Source organism: Bidens hawaiensis, unplaced genomic scaffold (assembly GCF_021521415.1).
Source record: "Bidens hawaiensis isolate Kalapana, Puna unplaced genomic scaffold, B.hawaiensis_p1.1 tig00020431_1, whole genome shotgun sequence".
Classification (NCBI taxonomy): Eukaryota; Viridiplantae; Streptophyta; class Magnoliopsida; order Asterales; family Asteraceae; genus Bidens; species Bidens hawaiensis.
Genome location: NW_027493117.1, coordinates 131861 through 150881, shown reverse-complemented (window position 1 = coordinate 150881; position 19021 = coordinate 131861). Strand labels below are relative to the sequence as shown.

Sequence of the window (19021 nt, the reverse complement as noted above, 5' to 3'; positions counted from 1 at the left end):
TATATAATAAAATAGAGTTTAAAGAAAAGTGAATAATTTAATCATGTTATAGATATAATATAAATGGGTATAAAAGAAAAGTGAATAATTATTGATCTATGACATAATTATTAGTTTGGGGGAAAAAATTATGAAGTTTAATCACAAACTGACATGTGTCCACAGTTATTTTACTTTATTAGAATAGGTAGATATGTATATTTCAATTATAACTTTATATAAAACAAAATACATATATAACATCATATATATTTTTACTTTTTTGATTTTTTGGTTTTATAATTTTTTTAATTATTTTTTTGATTTCTTTTGAATGGGTGATTTTTCTCTTTATAAAAATGATGTAATGTTGATGATTGAATGTGCACCATAAGATGGATGGAGATGATCAAGGGCTGGAAAGTGGGAATTTGGTTCCCCAATTCTTCATTTTTTTTTGAGTTTCATTTTAAACCTATCTCTATTATATTTAGTTAACAATTATTGAGCATATATTATAAAAGTGATAAGCTCGAGCTTAACAAGTGAAGCTTGGGCTTATGCTTGTACGTGAAGCTTGGGCTTATGCTTGTTTATTAAATGAGCTTGCTTTAAGGCTCCAGGTTGGGCTTGGGCTCATTTAGGCTCGGCTCGATTGAACTTTTTCATGAGCTGATCTCGAATAGCTTATGACTTGTTTATACCCCTATTTTATATCAAGAAATGTTCATAAGCCTTTTTTATAATTATGTTTCAAATTTAAACTATTAACTAAAGTTTGTAAACAAGGACGCATCTTGGTGCAACGACAACTGTCATATGTTCGAGTCGTGGAAACAATTTCTTATGGTAAAGTAGGACAATACTTATACTTTATACATAAGGCCTAAGTTGGGTTGTTATCTCAAAGTCTCAAACCCCGTGAATGTGAGTTTGATACACCACACCGTATGTATACTTTAATTAAATTTATAAAGATATCTATCACCTCACCATCACTACCATATGTTCTTTGATAAACATACAAATCGAAAATGTTTATTATATCATTCCAATGTATAAAAAATTTTAAGTTCTATTACAAATTAACAACTTTCAAATTTAGTTTATCCGGAACCAGAAATCCCGTAAGGGGGTGTTTGGTACAGAGAATGGAATTGTAGAGAAATGGAATAGAGAAATGGAATTGCAGAGAAAGGGAATTGGTCTGGAGAATGAGAATTGACTGTTCTGTTTGGTAGTACAGAGATTTCAGTAGAGAAATATAGCTGAGAATCATTTCTCTTGTTTGGTACATAGGAAATAAACAGAGAATTATATCAACTTTATCATTAGCACAAGTATTTTTTTCATAACAAATATTTATTAAAAAATAAAAAACATATAAAAAGATGCATAAATTCCAACCAAAATATGTATTGATCAAACCAATTCACATACAAAACATAGTTTTTAAGCAAAAAACATCAACCATAGTTAAAACCAATTCACATACAAAACATACTTCAACCATACACAACTATCCCATTGAACCATCGGTATACAACTCGACCATCTCAATTTTCTCTTATATTGTCAACGCAAGAAAAGAACGTCCTAGATCCACATCTTTACCAATCAAATGAGCTGCTTTGAACCGTTTTTTCGTAGTGATACCTGGTAAAGCTTTCAACTCATCACTAACCTTTTCATAGATTTCACAAGCCTCCATACCTTCTTTGCTAAGTTGTTCACCCACCATCTCCCCAAATCGAAGCAAAACTTCCTTGATATCTTTGCAAGACTCTCGATATATCTCATCTGCATCCGTGCTTCTACCTCTTTTGCGCGTGCTTATCTAACACATCAACAATATCTTGCTGGTATATTTTTGTATGTCCTTTTCTCACCTTCATAAATTTTATCATTTAACCAATTAATTCATATGAACAATATTAAGTAAATTATATAAAAAGTAACACTTACAGCCATTATTCCAGCTTCATTGACAAGATTTCTTATATCTGCCCCAGAGTACCCAACAGTGCGAAAAACCAACTGTATATAAAATAAACTTACAAAACTTAAACCTAAAATAAAAAAAAATTAAAAAAATTCCAAGCAATTACCTCTCCAAAATCAACATCTTCAGCAAGCTGTTTCCCTGTACTATGAACACCAAAAATTTGAACTCTTTGATTTGCATCGGGTAAACCTATGTACAATCGGCGATCGATACGTCCAGCACGAAAGAATTTTAGATCCAATTCATCCGGTCTATTTGTAGCACAGATGAATATAACTGCTTGTCTTAATGAAAATCTATCAACCCCAGTTTTCACCTTTATGAAATTCATACAAAATAGCATATATCAAAACAAATCCAAAAAAAATAAAAGGTAATCATTAAATTTAAGAAACTAACTCTCCATCAAGCTGAGAGATTAATGCATCAAATGTTGATTTCCTTCTTGGATCTTTTCTTGCGTGTCTGCCAGCAATCGCATCAATCTCATCTACAAATATAAAAGCAGGGGCCTGCAAATAAAATAAGAAACTTAGTATTACCCTAACTCATCATAAAATGATTATTAAAATTAAAATCTATAAAACATTTTACATTTCGTCTTGCAACCGAAAACATTTGATTAATTCTCGCAGCGCCACTTTTTTCACTATCTGTGAACTCTGCACCTGAAGCAAAAACAAATGACATCCCGCTCTCCTTTGCTAGTGTTCTTGCAAATAGTGTTTTTCCTGTTCCCGGAGGTCCTGATAAAAGTACTCCCTGGCACATGTGAGTAAAAAACTTTATTATATAATACACTTGTATAGTTATGGTTGTGTTTTCAAATTAGGCCTGTAAGTGAACCAAACGAACATGAATTACGCTGTCCATGTATGTTCATCTTCGTTCGTTAAACTTTAAACAAACAGACGGTCGAGCACACGAGTGTTCAAGTTCATTCATATATAGTATAAATGAACGGTTCACGGCTGGTTCACGAACGTAAACGGACATAACTGTACATAGATGAATGAATATAATTGAGCAAACACCAATTAAAAGTAAATGCTAACAATAACCTGTCGTTTGCTAAATGGAAAAAAAAGAGTTGTCCGTGTTCGTGTGTTTACTAATGAAATGAACTTCCTGCCGAACAAATGACTGAACGTTCAGTTCATTTGCAGGCCTATTTCAAATATTTGATCATACCGAATATGGGCAAGCAGGACAACATTTGAATACAACTTTAAAATCTTTCAAAAAAGAACTTCTTTTATTTTTACAAATCAAAATGATAAATTAAATGATGAAACTAACAAATTAATACACACATACAAGAAATGAGAATTATGTTTGAAAGACAGTGGTGTGATTAGGTGAGATAAAAAGGCTTCAATTTTAACATGCAGAAAGAAGACAATTCAAATTTTCAGGTTTATATGTACCCAAAACCAATTACCTAAAATCATTTTACAAACATAATTTGTATCATTTACTCATGTTACAACTTTATGTATCAAGTAAGAATGAAAGTACCTGGGTCATGGGTAATATACTGAAACCCCATATATAAAATGGCTTTCATCCTTGGTTCAAATAGATATACAGAGAAACTGATACGAAGATGAAGAAATCGTAGTTATAAAGAACATGTTAATGTGACGGAAGAGTGAAGGAGCAGAAGCAAGCAAAATCGTAAAGTAGGGTTTCAAAAATCAAAGATATGTTGTTAAAGAAGAAGGAGAGGATGGAAGAATCATACCTAGCAGATCGATGGAGGAAACCCTGGAATGAGACTGAGAAATGGAACCCTAGAAATCCAATTCTCCGATTTTTTAGAGAAACAAAATCAGAGAAATGGAAATGGTTTATTTCCATTTCTCACCTCTTTCTTTCCTAAACAAACAAGAGAATTCTTTCCAATTCCATTTCTCACCCCTCAATTCCCTCTACCAAACACCCCCTAAAGGAATTACCAAATATCTTGCCAATAATGTTTATATGCATAGTTTTCCAACTCAAGCGAATTGCTATTTCTATTAGACCATGGTCATTATTGATCGAATATGGTAATTTAGGAAGGTGTTAAAGCTTGAGTCAACAAATTTCCGATTTAGGTTTCGATGGTAATACACACCTTGTCTATTAAAAATGTATATAAAAAATGCAGGGTTTTTTTTTTTTTTTTGGAAGGCAGCTGTCTCAGTGGTATCTGTGCTTTGTGAGTCATGACACTTGTCATATCATGTTACCCAAATTCGAATTTGTCATACAACGATGTTGTCTATATTTTAGAGCGCGCACATGATCCAGGATTAACCTCCAAAAAAAGCATTTGAACATAAGACACCGCCCACCCCGAAGAAGACCCTAAAGGTTGGGTTTGACAATTATAGTCCTAATGGAGCAAATCCTAATGTTGATAGATCCACCTAGGGGTGTTCACGGTCCGGTTTTGATGGTTTTGGGGTCAAACCGTAAGCCAAACCGTTAGTACGGTTTTTGCTAATAAAAAACCGAAGCCAAACCGTTGAAAATAAAAACCAAACCGAACCGAACCGTTACTAACGGTTTGGCTCCGGCCGGTTTCACGGTTTGGGCTTTAATATGTTGTTGTCAAAAACTTAAACTCTAATTTACTCTAATTTACAAGTTCATATCTAATCAAATTGTAATACAAAAAAAATAAATAAATAAATAAATAACATTAACATAATAACTTGTATAAACACCATATATAATACTCAAATTAGGAGTGTAAGCACAAACAACAGGAACGTTAACAAAAAGTCTAAACCAAATTGCAAAAAATATTACCAGGTGTGATAGCGTATCGAAGGAGACATCGGGAGTTTGAGCGGCAATGTCGTGATCGGTGATGTTGCGAGGTTGAGTAAACAGCCGATTTAGGGTTAGGTAGAAGAGTAGAAGACGTGCAATGTGAAAAGGCGGAGATAATGTCAGATGGTGGGGATCTTGATTGTAATTTACGCAAAAGGGGAGTAAATGGGACTTTTAGTAAAGTTGGGTTAAATTACACACTAGCATCTTATAGTGGGCTAAGACAAGAAGTCCAATTTTTAAAACATATGATATATTATAATTAATTATATAAATCTAATATAAAAAAATAAAATTTATATATAAATAAATCCTCCGGTCCGATCCGGTTTTTAACGGCCGGTTTTCAATAAAAACCGCAAGCCAAACCGTTCATTACGGTTTGAAAAGTTTGAAGCTGGCCGACCGAATGTAAAAAAAGAAACCGACCACGAAGCCAAACCGATGACCGGCTTGGGCGGTTTCGCGGTTTTAAACCGGTCGGTGAATACCCCTAGATCCACCAAATAAAAGTCAAAGATCAAAGAACTGCACAATTGACATGACCAAATTTGTAAGGCCCCCGACCCAGGTGCCCTACTTTCTCGCTCATTGGATTTACTCATTCACATAATTCGTAAAATCAGAGTTAATTAAAACATTTCGCGGAACATAAACGTCAAGCATTCTTACATAACATAAGTACTTGTCTTAAAATAACAAAACATAAGCCTTAAACATAGAATATAATAACAGATGTCTCTTCTTTCTTTCGATGCCAGTCTTCCTTTATTCGCCACGTGTCTCCCTCAAGCCACCCGTCTCATCCTACTCACCTGCGTGCATACTAAAATCAGCTACGCTGAGTGAGTTCTAGTTAATCAATTTAACATACAATACATTCACGTCCATACTTATACGCGTCCGAAGATACGTATTTTGTACTTTACTTACTATTACTCATTCATATATATACTTTACGTACATACGTACGTATTTACACACCTTCCTTACTACTTTCCTAAGGTATACCGTATACTATCCTACTTCTACTATCTTAGATATTATTAGGGTCTGGTCCCTCAATCTCAGATATTTGCAAGGGTCTGGTCCATTCTATCCCAGATATTAATAGGGTCCGGTCCCTCTAATCTCAGATATTATGAGGGTCTGGTCCCTACTATCTCAGATATTATTAGGGTCTGGTCCCTGCTATCTCATATATTATTAGGGTCTGATCCCTGCTATCTCAGATATTATTAGGGTCTGGTCCTTTTGTCTCGTTTAACCATACGACCATACATGTCCCGTCAACTATCCATACGTTCATTCCATACTTTTATTATCGTACGTGCATACTTTACCTGCTTCATGTATATACATAATATACACATGTATATTTCCATACGCTCATTTTATACTTTCATTATCATACATGCATACTTTACCTGTCTCATGTATATATAATATACATATATACATATACACATTCTATCATATAAACATTATGATATAATAGGGTCTGGTCCCTATTATATATTATTAGATATTATATACTTTATTATCTACTATCTCAGATATTATTAGGGTCTGGTCCCTGCTATCTCATATATTATTAGGGTCTGATTCCTGCTATCTCAGATATTATTAGAGTCTGGTCCTTTTGTCTCGTTTAACCATACGACCATACATGTCCCGTCAACTATCCATACGTTCATTCCATACTTTTATTATCGTACGTGCATACTTTACCTGCTTCATGTATATACATAATATACACATATATATTTCCATACGCTCATTTTATACTTTCATTATCTTACATGCATACTTTACCTGTCTCATGTATATATAATATACATATATACATATACACATTCTATCATATAAACATTATGATATAATAGCAGTCAATGCACAATCATACACGTATCCTACACTTATCACTTAGGATAAGTATTTCAACTATCACATAGGAGTATGCACACAGCCCCAAAAAACGTCACAGAGAAAGGGGCTAGAACTCACCTGGATCCTGTTGCGTTCACCGTTAATAGTAATTCCTTTCTTCAACTGAGCTCGACTAACTGTTAATAATGTACACGTATTAATCCTCTATATTTGTTTATTATTTATTTTCTTGAGTTAACGGGGTTAACCGTTAAATTAACCGAACCGACATGTATTCATCTTTAACCGTTCTTATTAATCTAATATACTTATCCTTATTTTATTAACGAGCCGACTTCATTAATTTGCATTCTTAAGGATCTTTATATATATATATACTCTTTGCATTATTATTAGTTTACGTTCTCAATGCGTCTAAGAGTTAACGTTTCCTTAAGCGAGTTCGGGTTTGTGTCGGGTTCATATTTGGCTCTTGCTTATTTTAAGTTCTCATATTTATTTCTACCATTGTCATATGTATATTTATATGTATATGTATATATTTATAGATTAATACTTTTCAATGAGTTTCTTTCTTAGCCAGTTAATTGCTTGGTTCTCCTTTTACTCCTATTCTTTTATTTGGGGCGGGTCTTATACGGGTTTGGATCTGTTTGGCACCTCGAGCTTCGTGTATTCTTGGATCTCGCCGGACCTTCAACCCGTTGGTTCCTCGTGACCGAATATATCTATATACATATACATGTATATATCTTTGTATGTATATATTGGTGTACATACAGATATACAAGCATCTGCTTAATCACTATTTCCTTATATGTATATTAATTATATTATTTATAATTTCTCATTTTTAATGTTATTTGTATTAGATTTGGTTATGTTGGTTTGACCCGGTTTAGCCGTTAATAATCTTAACGAGAAACGAATGACAATAATATAAGTTTACCTTTTTGGTGATTGGACTAGATCTAGGATGGAAATGGAAAGATGGATTTGTGTGTGTATGGGTGTGTGAGAATGATAGGAGAATGATGATGAAATAATGAAGATAAGGTTGGAATTAGGGTTTAGGGGTTTAAATAGGCAAAGCCCAAAGGCTTTTAGGCCCTTAATTGTGTTCAAGTCCATTAACCTTGCTAACCTTATCCTATCCATACCCTACATATTATTTAATTAATTTAATTAACGTCTCTCGACACGTCAACTAAAATGACCGAAATGCTTTATTTATTTATTTAGAAAAGAGGACGTTACAAAATTCACGAATGATGGTGGATATTTAGAGAGGGAGAAGAAAAAAAAATTACAAATTTTGTACTTTTGAATATACAAAATTATGGAATGGATCCTTTTCGAAAATGAGTTTCACTCTTTATCCTTTATTTGTATGTTTCGTTCGATTTTTGTCCTTTAAGCTAACGGTCATCCAATAATCCAGTTATCTTGGCATGTGACAATCGTGTGAGGGCAAAAAGGTAATTTCCAACCTTTATTATTATTATTATTAGACAGAATTACAAATTTTGTCCTTTAAAATAAGACGAATTACGGTTCGTGTCCTTTTCTAAGTTTCCTTGCAGGCGGTGTACTTTAAACTTTTTTTTCCTACAAGTTTTGTCCTTTACGCTAACTGGGTTAGAAAAAGTCAGTTAAGTATGACATGTGCCAGACATGTGATGGGCATAATTGTAATTTTAACAGGGGAATGTATTATATATATTTTCTTTTCTTTCTCTCTTCTTTCTCTCTAAGCCACCACCATCACCATAAATTCCGGCCACCACCGCTACTCTCACCGATTCCGGCAACCTCGTCCTCCGAAACGACACCGATGCCGCCTCGTTCGGTGTCTGGAAATGCGTCGGGGTTCTGGAAGCAGCCGGACGGAGAAGGGTTTCGGCCGTGTTTAATGTTTGGGTTGAAGTATCGAAGGAGATCGGGTTCTGGAAGCAGCCGGACGGAGAAGGGTTTCGGCCGTGTTTAATGTTTGGGTTTAACGTCTTTCTAAAGTGCTCTACATCAAATATTTCCGAAAATTCACTGCATAATAAAATAATGAAAATTAGAAATCAAGCCTTAAATAGAAACTTAAAAAATAAAAAAATAAAATAAAATAAAAGCAATTATGAACCCTAAATTAACAATTAGCAACATAAACATGCACAAATTTAACCCCCAAATCAATTATGAACCCTAAAATCAACAATTAAAACAAAGCCCTAATTAAAACAACCTCTCGTCTCCATTTAACACCGGAAAAACCAACGCAGCTTCAAGAACTCTCGCGATAACAACCGCATCAACAATCTGAGCCCGAATTTGAAACAATCCTCCAGAAACCACAACTACTAAAAACCGCTTCTTCTCATTCGCAATCTTAACCGATCTCCTTCGATACTTCAACCCAAACATTAAACACGGCCGAAACCCTTCTCCGTCCGGCTGCTTCCAGAACCCCGACGCATTTCCAGACACCGAACGAGGCGGCATCGGTGTCGTTTCGGAGGACGAGGTTGCCGGAATCGATGAGAGTAGCGGTGGTGGCCGGAATTTATGGTGATGGTGGTGGCTTAGAGAGAAAGAAGAGAGAAAGAAAAGAAAATATATATAATACATTCCCCTGTTAAAATTACAATTATGCCCATCACATGTCTGGCACATGTCATACTTAACTGACTTTTTCTAACCCAGTTAGCGTAAAGGACAAAACTTGTAGGAAAAAAAAGTTTAAAGTACACCGTCTGCAAGGAAACTTAGAAAAGGACACGAACCGTAATTCGTCTTATTTTAAAGGACAAAATTTGTAATTCTGTCTTATTATTATACAAAAAATTTAATACTATATTTTAGAAGTTGCTGGCCCTGTAATTTTCTTCTTCATCAAATCATCATCAACTATTTACAACTCTAACCCACCACCGCCACCACTCAGACCACTATTGCCACCATCTCCAACCGCCGCTTACAACAGCAGCAGCAGCAACACCACCACCACCTTAAACAAGAACTTCATCAAAACCCCTTTCTTCTTCTTCCACCGTTTAACCCTAACCCACCAACACCAGTTCATATCTCAGGAATGTACAATAATCACAATTTTAAAACCCTAACCCTAGGTCAAAACCAAAATCAAGTGATTTTCCAAGCGTTAGCAACACAATTATGAAGCCAATTTCAAACCCCTCTGATTCCCGAATGTGATACGGCGTTAGATATGGAGAAAAGAAGCTACCGGCGTCCACCGGAATCGGCGTTTGATAAGGATCATCGGAATCAAATCCTTAATTGATCTTTTAGAAGCTACCGGCGTCCACCTCCACGATTTCGGTAATCAAATCGGCGTCAGATATGGAGAAACCGTCATCGTTCACCAGCACTGTCACCGTCCACCTCCACGATTTTGGTAATCAAATCGGCGTTAGATAAGCGACTTCGGTACCTTATTGTCATTAAACCTACAAAAACCTATAGTCGTTAACGACAGCTGGTAGTGTGGTGGTGGGTTAGGGTTTAACGATGGGGGAAGGGGTTCGATGAAGATCATGGTCGAGGTGGTGTAGGGTAAGCGGCGACTGCAGATGGTGGCAGGAGTCGTGGTGGTGGGTTAGGGTTAAGTTGAAGTTGAAATGGTCATGATCTTGATTTAAAGAAACTGAATAAGAAAATGATGGGAGCCTACAATCTCTCAAATATAAAATTAAATTTTTTGTATAATAATAATAATAAAGGTTGGAAATTACCTTTTTGCCCTCACATGATTGTCACATGCCAAGACTTAACTGGATTATTGGATGGTCGTTAGTTTAAAGGACAAAAATCGAGCGAAACATACAAATAAAAGATAAAGAGTAAAACTCATTTTCGAAAAGGACCAATTCCATAATTTTGTATATTCAAAATAACAAAATTTGTAATTTAAAAAAAAAAAGAAACTTTATTTCTAATTTATCTTCTCTTTCTTATAAAGTATGTAGCATATATGATATATGGATAGATCAAATTTCAAAATGCACAATTTTGATAAGACATTTAATTATTGAAGGGCAAAAATGAGATTTCAGTCGAACCTTTAAAGTATCAACTTTATTTTTTAACTTTCATTTACTATTAGAATGAAACTAGAAATAGGAATTAAAAATTGGTAGACGACATCTTTTATGTTACACCATCTCTAACTAAACCCTTCAAAAATTCATGAATGCTCTTAATTAGCTGAAAAAAAGATTTGTGTAAATTTATCTGTTTATGTTCGAAAACTTTATACATTGTGTAAATTTTTCTGTTTTCGTCCGAAAATTTTAAGTCTCGTCCCCTTGTTTATGAAAGCTTTCATACGTATTTAGTACGGAATGTCGGACGCTTTCGTCCAAGCTTCGCCACTGCTTGTAGGGATAATCAACTAATGTTGGTTGTATACAAAAACAATCTACAGCTGGCATGTCTAATAATCAGAAATGGATTGGGCTGTTGTACCCCAAGATTGTTTATGTTTGTATTATGGCAACAATGCTCTAAATGGACTACCTAAAGTATGCCAGAATCTTAGGGTGACTTACTGTAGGAGGTTATTATTGTTAATCAAAATGAATCAAACCTTATTTGTTTACACTCGAGTCAGACACTCAACTGCAGCTAATCAAAATGAATCAGACTTTCAAAATGAATATGTTTACAAACTGTAGCCCATCAAAATCAGTTTGCTTACACATGAGTCAATTTACAAAGTGCAGCTCAATTCACTAAACACAAAGGCAAGATGGTTCGATGCTAAATGGATAAGACATAAGACATTAAGTGATTTGTGGGATATTTACAGGTAGCAGTCCAGTTTACTCCTTTTAATTTCATCATCGACAAAACCCCTTCATTTATCGTAAGACATCAAATAATTTGCAGGTATGCGTAAAAGTTACCATGCATAAAACTCAATACATAAGGGACCCAACTTTTAGTTTCTAAAAGCGAACAACTTATAGAGGATGCAGAAATTACCATGCAAGAACTCGTGTTCAAATGACTTACATATATTAAAAGCATCATAACAGTATTAAGAAGCACGACATTTGTAAGAAAAACAATTACTTATAGTAGATAAGATACTTCACAATTACTTGAATTCTGAATGATCTATGAAACCTCCTTTCCTCTTGTCAGATTCAACTCTCTAACCATGACTGCAATGTATATCTTGTCCATGCTTTCCTCACAAAACATGAAAAGCTTACGTCTCCATTGCTTTTTTAACAACACTCCAATAATACCCCAAAACCCTGTTGCAAAACTGTTAAAAATATACACTCTATTTCCTCTTTCAATTTAATAATCCATGCTAAATTTATTTATTGTTCTAGTTTATTTTTATTTGTCCACCTCTTATATTGCGCTTTTTCTTATTTTTGTTTTGCATATTGACCTCATTGGTGGGTTGCTTCAAGACAGGTTTTTCTTCTTGCATCATCGTGGTTTTTGTATGGAAACCCTAACCAAGATTGTGGAAGGTTCTGTGATTGATTCTAATGGCTCTTTCTTCTCTAAGCATCTGCTATAAATTGAGACCTTGGCTGGAGTCAAGAAGTAGATAAGAAGTATCAACAATGTAGTCATTAATCCTTTTGGTCGTTCTAGGGTTCAACCCTTCTTGTAAGAATCATTTGGTTTTTTTTAATATTTTGTTCAATAACAATCATACCATTCAATTTCTGACAAAAACCACATGTTATGTCTAAGTAAAACCATACCTTTTTAGGATCATTATCATTTTCGTGTTTATTCTTTCTTGCCGTGATTGGTGGCTTTTCATGAGCAGAGCATTCCTTTGGCAATGGTGCACCACAGAGAAATGGGTTATCTGCATATATTGAAGTATCCATGAGTGTCTGCAATTGATTTCCCGTTGGAATTTTCGATGACAAGTTGTTATGTGATAAGTTCAAGTAACTTAAGAAATTCAAAGTTGCCATGCTTGGAAGAATCAATCCCATCAACTAGTTTGCAGACAAATCGGGAGAGTTTAGAGACTTTATGTTCCTGATGTTTTCTGGAATATCCCACTAAAATGATTATGTGACAAGTTGAGACCCACCAATGCATCAAGGGTTGTTAGCGCTTCGGGTATTTATCCTGCAAGTTTATTGCTTGAAAGATCCATATTTATGACGAAGTACACATTTTTTGTATAGTCCAATGCAAGACCTTTGAGCACCTGCGTTACACTTCCGTAATCAAACAAAGTCATATAAGACACATCTGACGATTCTTTCATGCCACCAAACTCCTTAAAACAGTGAGGGATGGATCCGGTAATGTTGTTGTATGCGATATCTAAAATTTGAAGTTGTCAACATTTGCACAACGAGTAAGGAATTCATCCAGTGAAGTTATTTGCATGCAACCTGAGAGCACTCAATCTTGGAATATTTTCTCCAATCCATCCAGGTTTTTTTCCTGAGATTTTGTTCTCACCTAAATCAAAGACTATCAAATAGCTGAAATACCCAGAACCTCGAGGAAGCTCTCCACTAAAGTTATTGTCATTCAACTGTAGCCATTCCACAGATGGATCCATATGGCCTAAGAAACTCGGTATGACCCCAGATAGCCTATTTGAGCTAAGAAGCAACATATCCAAGCTTAGATTCCATAGGCACTTGGGAATTTTCCCTGTCAACCTATATCTAGAAAGATCAAGTATTTGCAAATCTGTCCTTTTGCACAAACATCTTGGAATCAACATTGTGAAAAGATTATTTTCCAACACTAACGTGCCTCCTAATTCATACCTACCTTCATATAAAGAAGGAAGATTCGTCAAACGACTAGTGAGTTTATTGTGAGAAAGATCTAAATTAAGAATGATGGATAGAAGGCGCAATCATGTGGGAAGAGGTCCAGAAATGCTTGTATTAGACAACACTAACTCCTCGAGTTTCCTTTGAGTTCGCAACCATTGGGGAAATCCATTTTCAATCTTACAGGAACAAAGTTGTAAGAGTGTTAATTGGAATGGCGGGTTTCAGTCATGTGAAATATTGAAAATCAATTTCTTAATAAAATTTGTATTTAAGTACTTCAACATCGAGAATAAACTTATCATTATTTAAAATGGTTTCATATTTTTTTTTCCATTTTTAATAGAGAAAACGAATAAAATAATTTAATCCCAATAATATTGCAGTGAGATGGTGTGACATGTCAAATAATATTATAATGAGCTGTAGCATCAGAATTAAACAGCTATGTAGTTGAGAAAAAAATAATTTATATAACTATTTGTTTCCATGCTGTTTAATTGTACCAAGTAAATCTCAATTAAATATTCTTATGAAGACATGCTCCTTGTATAACGCTCTCATAAAAGATTTTTATTAGTTGTTGCATTATCCAATTAACCTCACGTGTTGCTCTCCACAACCCATTTTTAGTTTGTTTTTTAACCCACATTTTCTTGTGCATATACAGTACGTCAGAAGCCCATTTACTATCAAGTTTAAATCACCCCGTATATTATCAAGTTTCAGTGTAACCCAAGAAACCGAACAACCGAAAAATTGAATGTTATAAATGGTTCGGTTCACGGTCAAGGTTTTCATGGCTAGTTAGTCTCGGTTTTGAATCGGTATGAATTTCTAAACCACTCATATATATTATTTACCATTACAAGTAGATAGAAATAACAAATTTAAACTAAAAACAAGACTTGGGTAGTAAATTACCATTACGATTTACATGTGTTATGAAATTGACCAGAAAACCTGAATACTAGCCTAGACCTAAATAAGTTTTTATATGCGTATGGTACCTACAATGATGGATAAAATGGTAAAAAAACACAAAATAATAATAATAATAATAATAATAATAATAATAATAAACAGTTAGATTCGGTCTCTAACGGCCATATAGCCGTTTTCATACTGTATTCAATGTCGGTTATTAGTAATTGGGTATTTGAGTAATTGGGTATACACCTGGGTTTATATATTAACTGGTTTCGTGTCAGGTTTGTGACTGAAAATATATACCATTTTTGTAACCAGTGGTAGGGTTTGAATAGTTTTTTTGTCATTCATCGTTCCATTTTGATATATAGATAATTTGTAAATTTGAGAAAACTTAAAATGCATTGTAATAAATCGATTTAGACAAATTTCTTTTCAATCACTGCGTGTCAATGGGAGAATAAGGACAACAACAATTCTGGACTCTACTTTTGAGCAATTCTGGACGCTTTTCCTTAGTTTCATTTGCATTTATTGAAATATATGTTTCACATCAAGCTAAAGTAGGTATTCCACAAATATAAAAGCACAACAAAAGTAATATTAAGAAGCACAACAAAAGTAATATTAAGAAGCACAACCGAATAAAAGAAGGAATTTCTATTGTTTATAGCAGATAAGATACTTCACACTTTCTTGAGTTCTATGCAGCCTCTCTTCCTCTTTTCATCTTTAAAATTGTAACCATGACCGCAACGTGTATATCATCTATGGTTTCCTCACACAACATGAAAAGCCTATGTCTCCATTGCTTCTTGAACAACAATACTCCAATAATACCCCAAAAACCTATCGTAAAACCACTCATTATGTCCAAGTAAAACCATACCTTCGTTGGCTCGCTAGCATTTTCCTGTTTGTTCTTGCTTGTTGTGGGTGGTGGCTTTTCATGTGGATAACATTCTTTGTGCACGAGTGCACCACAAAGATATGTGTTATCAGCATGTATTGATGGATCTGTAAGCGTCTGCAACTGATTACCTGTTGGGATTTGTCCTGACAAGTTGTTGTGTGACAAATTCAAGTAACTCAAGAAATTCAAAGCCGCCACGCTTGGAGGAATCATCCCGCTTAACTCATTTGCCGACAAATCGAGAGAAATTAACGACTTTATGTTCCCAATGCTTTTTGGTATACCCCCACTAAAATGATTGTTACCCAAATTGAGACCCAATAATGCATCAAGTGTCGTTAGCGTTTCAGGTATTTCTCCACTAAATTTATTGCTTGAAAGATCTATGTTTCTAACGAATTCCAGAATTCTTGTATACTCAAGTTCAGCACCTTTGAGGACTTGCATCATGTTTCCAAAGTAACCGGAAACCATAGAAGAGTTAACATGCGAGCTATCTTTCATACCACCTAACTCTCCAAAACAATGAGGGATGGATCCTATTAAGGTGTTGTGTGCCAGATCTAAAATATGAAGTTGTTGCAATTTGCACAAAGAGTGAGGAATACGCCCTGTGAAATTATTCTTATGCAATCTAAGAGCACTCAACAAAGTAATATTTTCTCCAATCCATTTAGGTATGTTTCCTGATATTTTGTTCTCACCCAAATCCAAGACTTCCAAACTTTTGAAATACCCAAAATCTCGAGGAAGCTCTCCATTGATGTTATTGTCATTTAATTGTAACAATCTCAAACTTGAATAGCCTAAAGGATTCGGTATGACACCAGATAGCCTATTTGAACTGAGTACCATAACACTTAGATACGTATTCCACAGGCACTTGGGAATTTTACCACTCAACCTATTTTTTGAAAGATCAAGAACATTCAAATATGTGTTTTTGCACAATGACCTTGGAATTAGTCCCCTGAAAAGGTTATCTTGCAAATTCAGTTCACCTTCAAATAAATAAGGAAGGTTCGTCAAAGGACCTGTGAGTTTGTTGTGAGAAAGGTCTAAGAAATGCATGATACGCATGAGGCGCAACCATGCGGGAAGAGGTCCAGAAAGGCTAGCATTAGACATCACTAACTCATAAAGATTCCTTTGAGTTCGAAACCACTGTGGAAATCCACCTTCAATCTTGCAAGAAACAAGATGAACAATTTGCAATTGGAAGGGAGGTATCCACTCATGTGAAATATTGAAAAACAAATTATTAGAATCTGCATTCAAGTATCTCAACATCGAGAGGTTAGCAAAATGGTCTTCCAAAACCAATCCTTGCAAAGAATTGTTAGAGACGTCCAAAATATAGAGCTTGGTGAGTTGCCCAATTGTACTTGGAATGGTCCCATTTAACAAATTTGAAGACACTGAAAAGACTCTTAACGAAATGAGTCTTCCTAGAGATACGGGGATGGAACCTGTAAACCGGTTTGATTTCAGAAATATGTCTTTTAAAGTTGTTAAATTTCCCAATGATTCTGGAATACAACCACTCAAATTATTATAAGCAAGGTGAAGTATGGTGAGTTGGCCGTAGAATTCTGGGATGGGACCAATCAAGAGGTTATAAGATAGATATACGACTTGTAATGATCTTAATTTTCCCAGAGATTCGGGGATTGGACCTGTAAGTTTATTGAACGATAGATCTAAGCTTCTTAAATTGGTCAATCTTGCAAGAGAATCTGGAATTGAACCGCTTAATGCATTGTCATCTAATTTCAAAATTTCCAATTCATTTTGAGAGCATTTGGATACATTAGTGGATGGGCTGATCATTTCTCCTCTAAGATTATTGTATGTAACAATCAATTCTTTGAGGTGACAGTGTCTCCAGATTCCAACATCCTCAATCCGCCTAAAGCTGTTTTCATTTATATTGAGCTTGAGAAGGCTAGGCATGGTGGGAATTGATGAGTCCAACTTGTTTCCCGAGAGGTCAAGGGATAATAAGTTACTCATGTTTGTTAAAACTAACGGAAATATGCCTTCAATGATATTGATACTAAGATCCAAATGTTGGATATTAGAACTTGTACTAAAACTAAGATTAGTGGGTGACAGATTGATCTTTTGGATCGAACAAGCCTGCAAACTCAAAACAGAAACATAAGGTATCCTGTTTAGCAAGTTTTGAAATCTCCATGCCATACTAAGAGTACCAAGATCATTGTATGAAAGATCAAGGAACTCTAAGGACGTCATGTTCATAAATATGCCAGGGAGTTGAGCTTGAAAGTCATTTCCGCTAAGATCTAGATGTTTGATGCTGGCCAGTTTTCTGCTAGAATTAAGATGTTGAGAATGAAGTTTAGCCATAGACAGTCCACAATAGGACAATCGCAGGTTCAATAAGGAAGGAATTGCGTAAAATAAGTTGTCAAGGTTTTTTGTTCTACTAAGAATTACTCCACTCAAGTCAAGATGTTCAAGCTTTGAAAGACCAGAAATCCATTCGAAATCATCTATCGTCAACTCATATGGGTTACTAAGATCAAGAACCTTCAAATTGGAAAGATTTCCAATTTGATAGGGAACATTACCAATGAAATTTGTATTAGATAGATTGAGATACCTTAGTTGTTTTAAGGATCCAATGAACTCTGGTATTTGGCTTTGCTGAAAATCATTCCCACTCAAGTCTAGATGTTTTAAATAGACCAACCCTGTCAAACAAGAATTCACCTCAATAGCACCGAAGGAGCTGCATTGCTCGGTAATCTCAATTATATGGTAGTCTTCATTATAGGACATTCTGTAGCGTCGATCATCCAAGCGGTAGGCTTCATTATCTGGCATTTCGTGGCCTCGATCGTTGAAGTAGTAGTCAACCCCGAATTCATTTCTGAGATGAAGGCTGACAACCCTTCCGGTGACATCATCACAGCCAACTCCTTTCCACCTACAACAGTCGTTGCCAACCCCCCATGATGAAAACATTCCCTGGTCATATGTCGCACTATGTTTGAACTCGAGAAGAGCTAGTCTCTCTTGCTCAGAACAAGAAACTGCTGTGAGATTTCCACCACCCACACATTCACGTGTCACTGTCACTAAAAAAATACAAATGAAAACGAGACGGATTTCCAAACCCCAAAGAGTATTCCCCATTTTTCAACCCCAAATTACTTATAGAAAATTGGTAACATGTGAAGATCGGTTAACTTTTGATTAAAGAAACTAGTTCATACGCAACATACCGGTTATTAAAGACATGGAATTCATTGTGGAACTTTGGCCATGACAAGACATAAAAGCAATGGTTGACCTAAAAGTCTTCACACTACTAAGACTTTGAAGTCAGCCAAGCAGCTCCACCCAATAATTCAGCTCAATATTGGAGGGATCGTGATATGCAATAGCATTAATCTTTAATCTTTAAAAATTTTTGTTCTGCACTACAAATCAGCATTAACCTTTAAAAATGTTTCTCGCTTTGAAAATTTAATTAGAATTATTACAACTTGAAGACTTTAGGAAACGAGTGTGTTTTAAAGTTAGAAATCACAAGTGGAAGACTTAGAATGTACAAAAAAAAGTATTGCATATTGCAAATTAGTGGAAGACTTAGTCAACGTGTGGTTTAAAAAGTTAGAAATCAACCGGGACCGCTCAATGATGTTGGAGGCCTAAATCGAA

At 35.0% G+C, this 19021-nt stretch overlaps 1 protein-coding gene and 1 pseudogene across 1 annotated transcript; both read right to left on the bottom strand.

Moving 5' to 3' along the window:
- Nucleotides 1-1793: 1793 nt before the first annotated feature.
- On the bottom strand, nt 1794-2315 carry LOC143560720 (ATP-dependent zinc metalloprotease FTSH 12, chloroplastic pseudogene; annotated as a pseudogene).
- Nucleotides 2316-15121: 12806 nt separating this feature from the next.
- Nucleotides 15122-18502, bottom strand: LOC143560719 (receptor-like protein EIX2). Its single transcript, XM_077048961.1, has 2 exons — nt 18215-18502; nt 15122-18103 (listed from the first exon to the last, which is right to left on the bottom strand). Exons 1-2 carry the CDS (start codon nt 18491-18493, stop codon nt 15122-15124), a joined length of 3261 nt encoding a protein of 1086 aa, XP_076905076.1. The 5' UTR covers nt 18494-18502.
- Nucleotides 18503-19021: the final 519 nt, after the last annotated feature.

Excerpts from the sequence above, each read along its gene's own strand:
- LOC143560719 (XM_077048961.1), bottom strand. The coding sequence starts at position 18,493 with ATGGGGAATACTCTTTGGGGTTTGGAAATCCGTCTCGTTTTCATTTGT. Across the intron at positions 18,104-18,214 it reads ATCTCAGAAATGAATTCGGG|ATTACCGAGCAATGCAGCTC; the intron begins GTTGACTACTAC and ends CATATAATTGAG.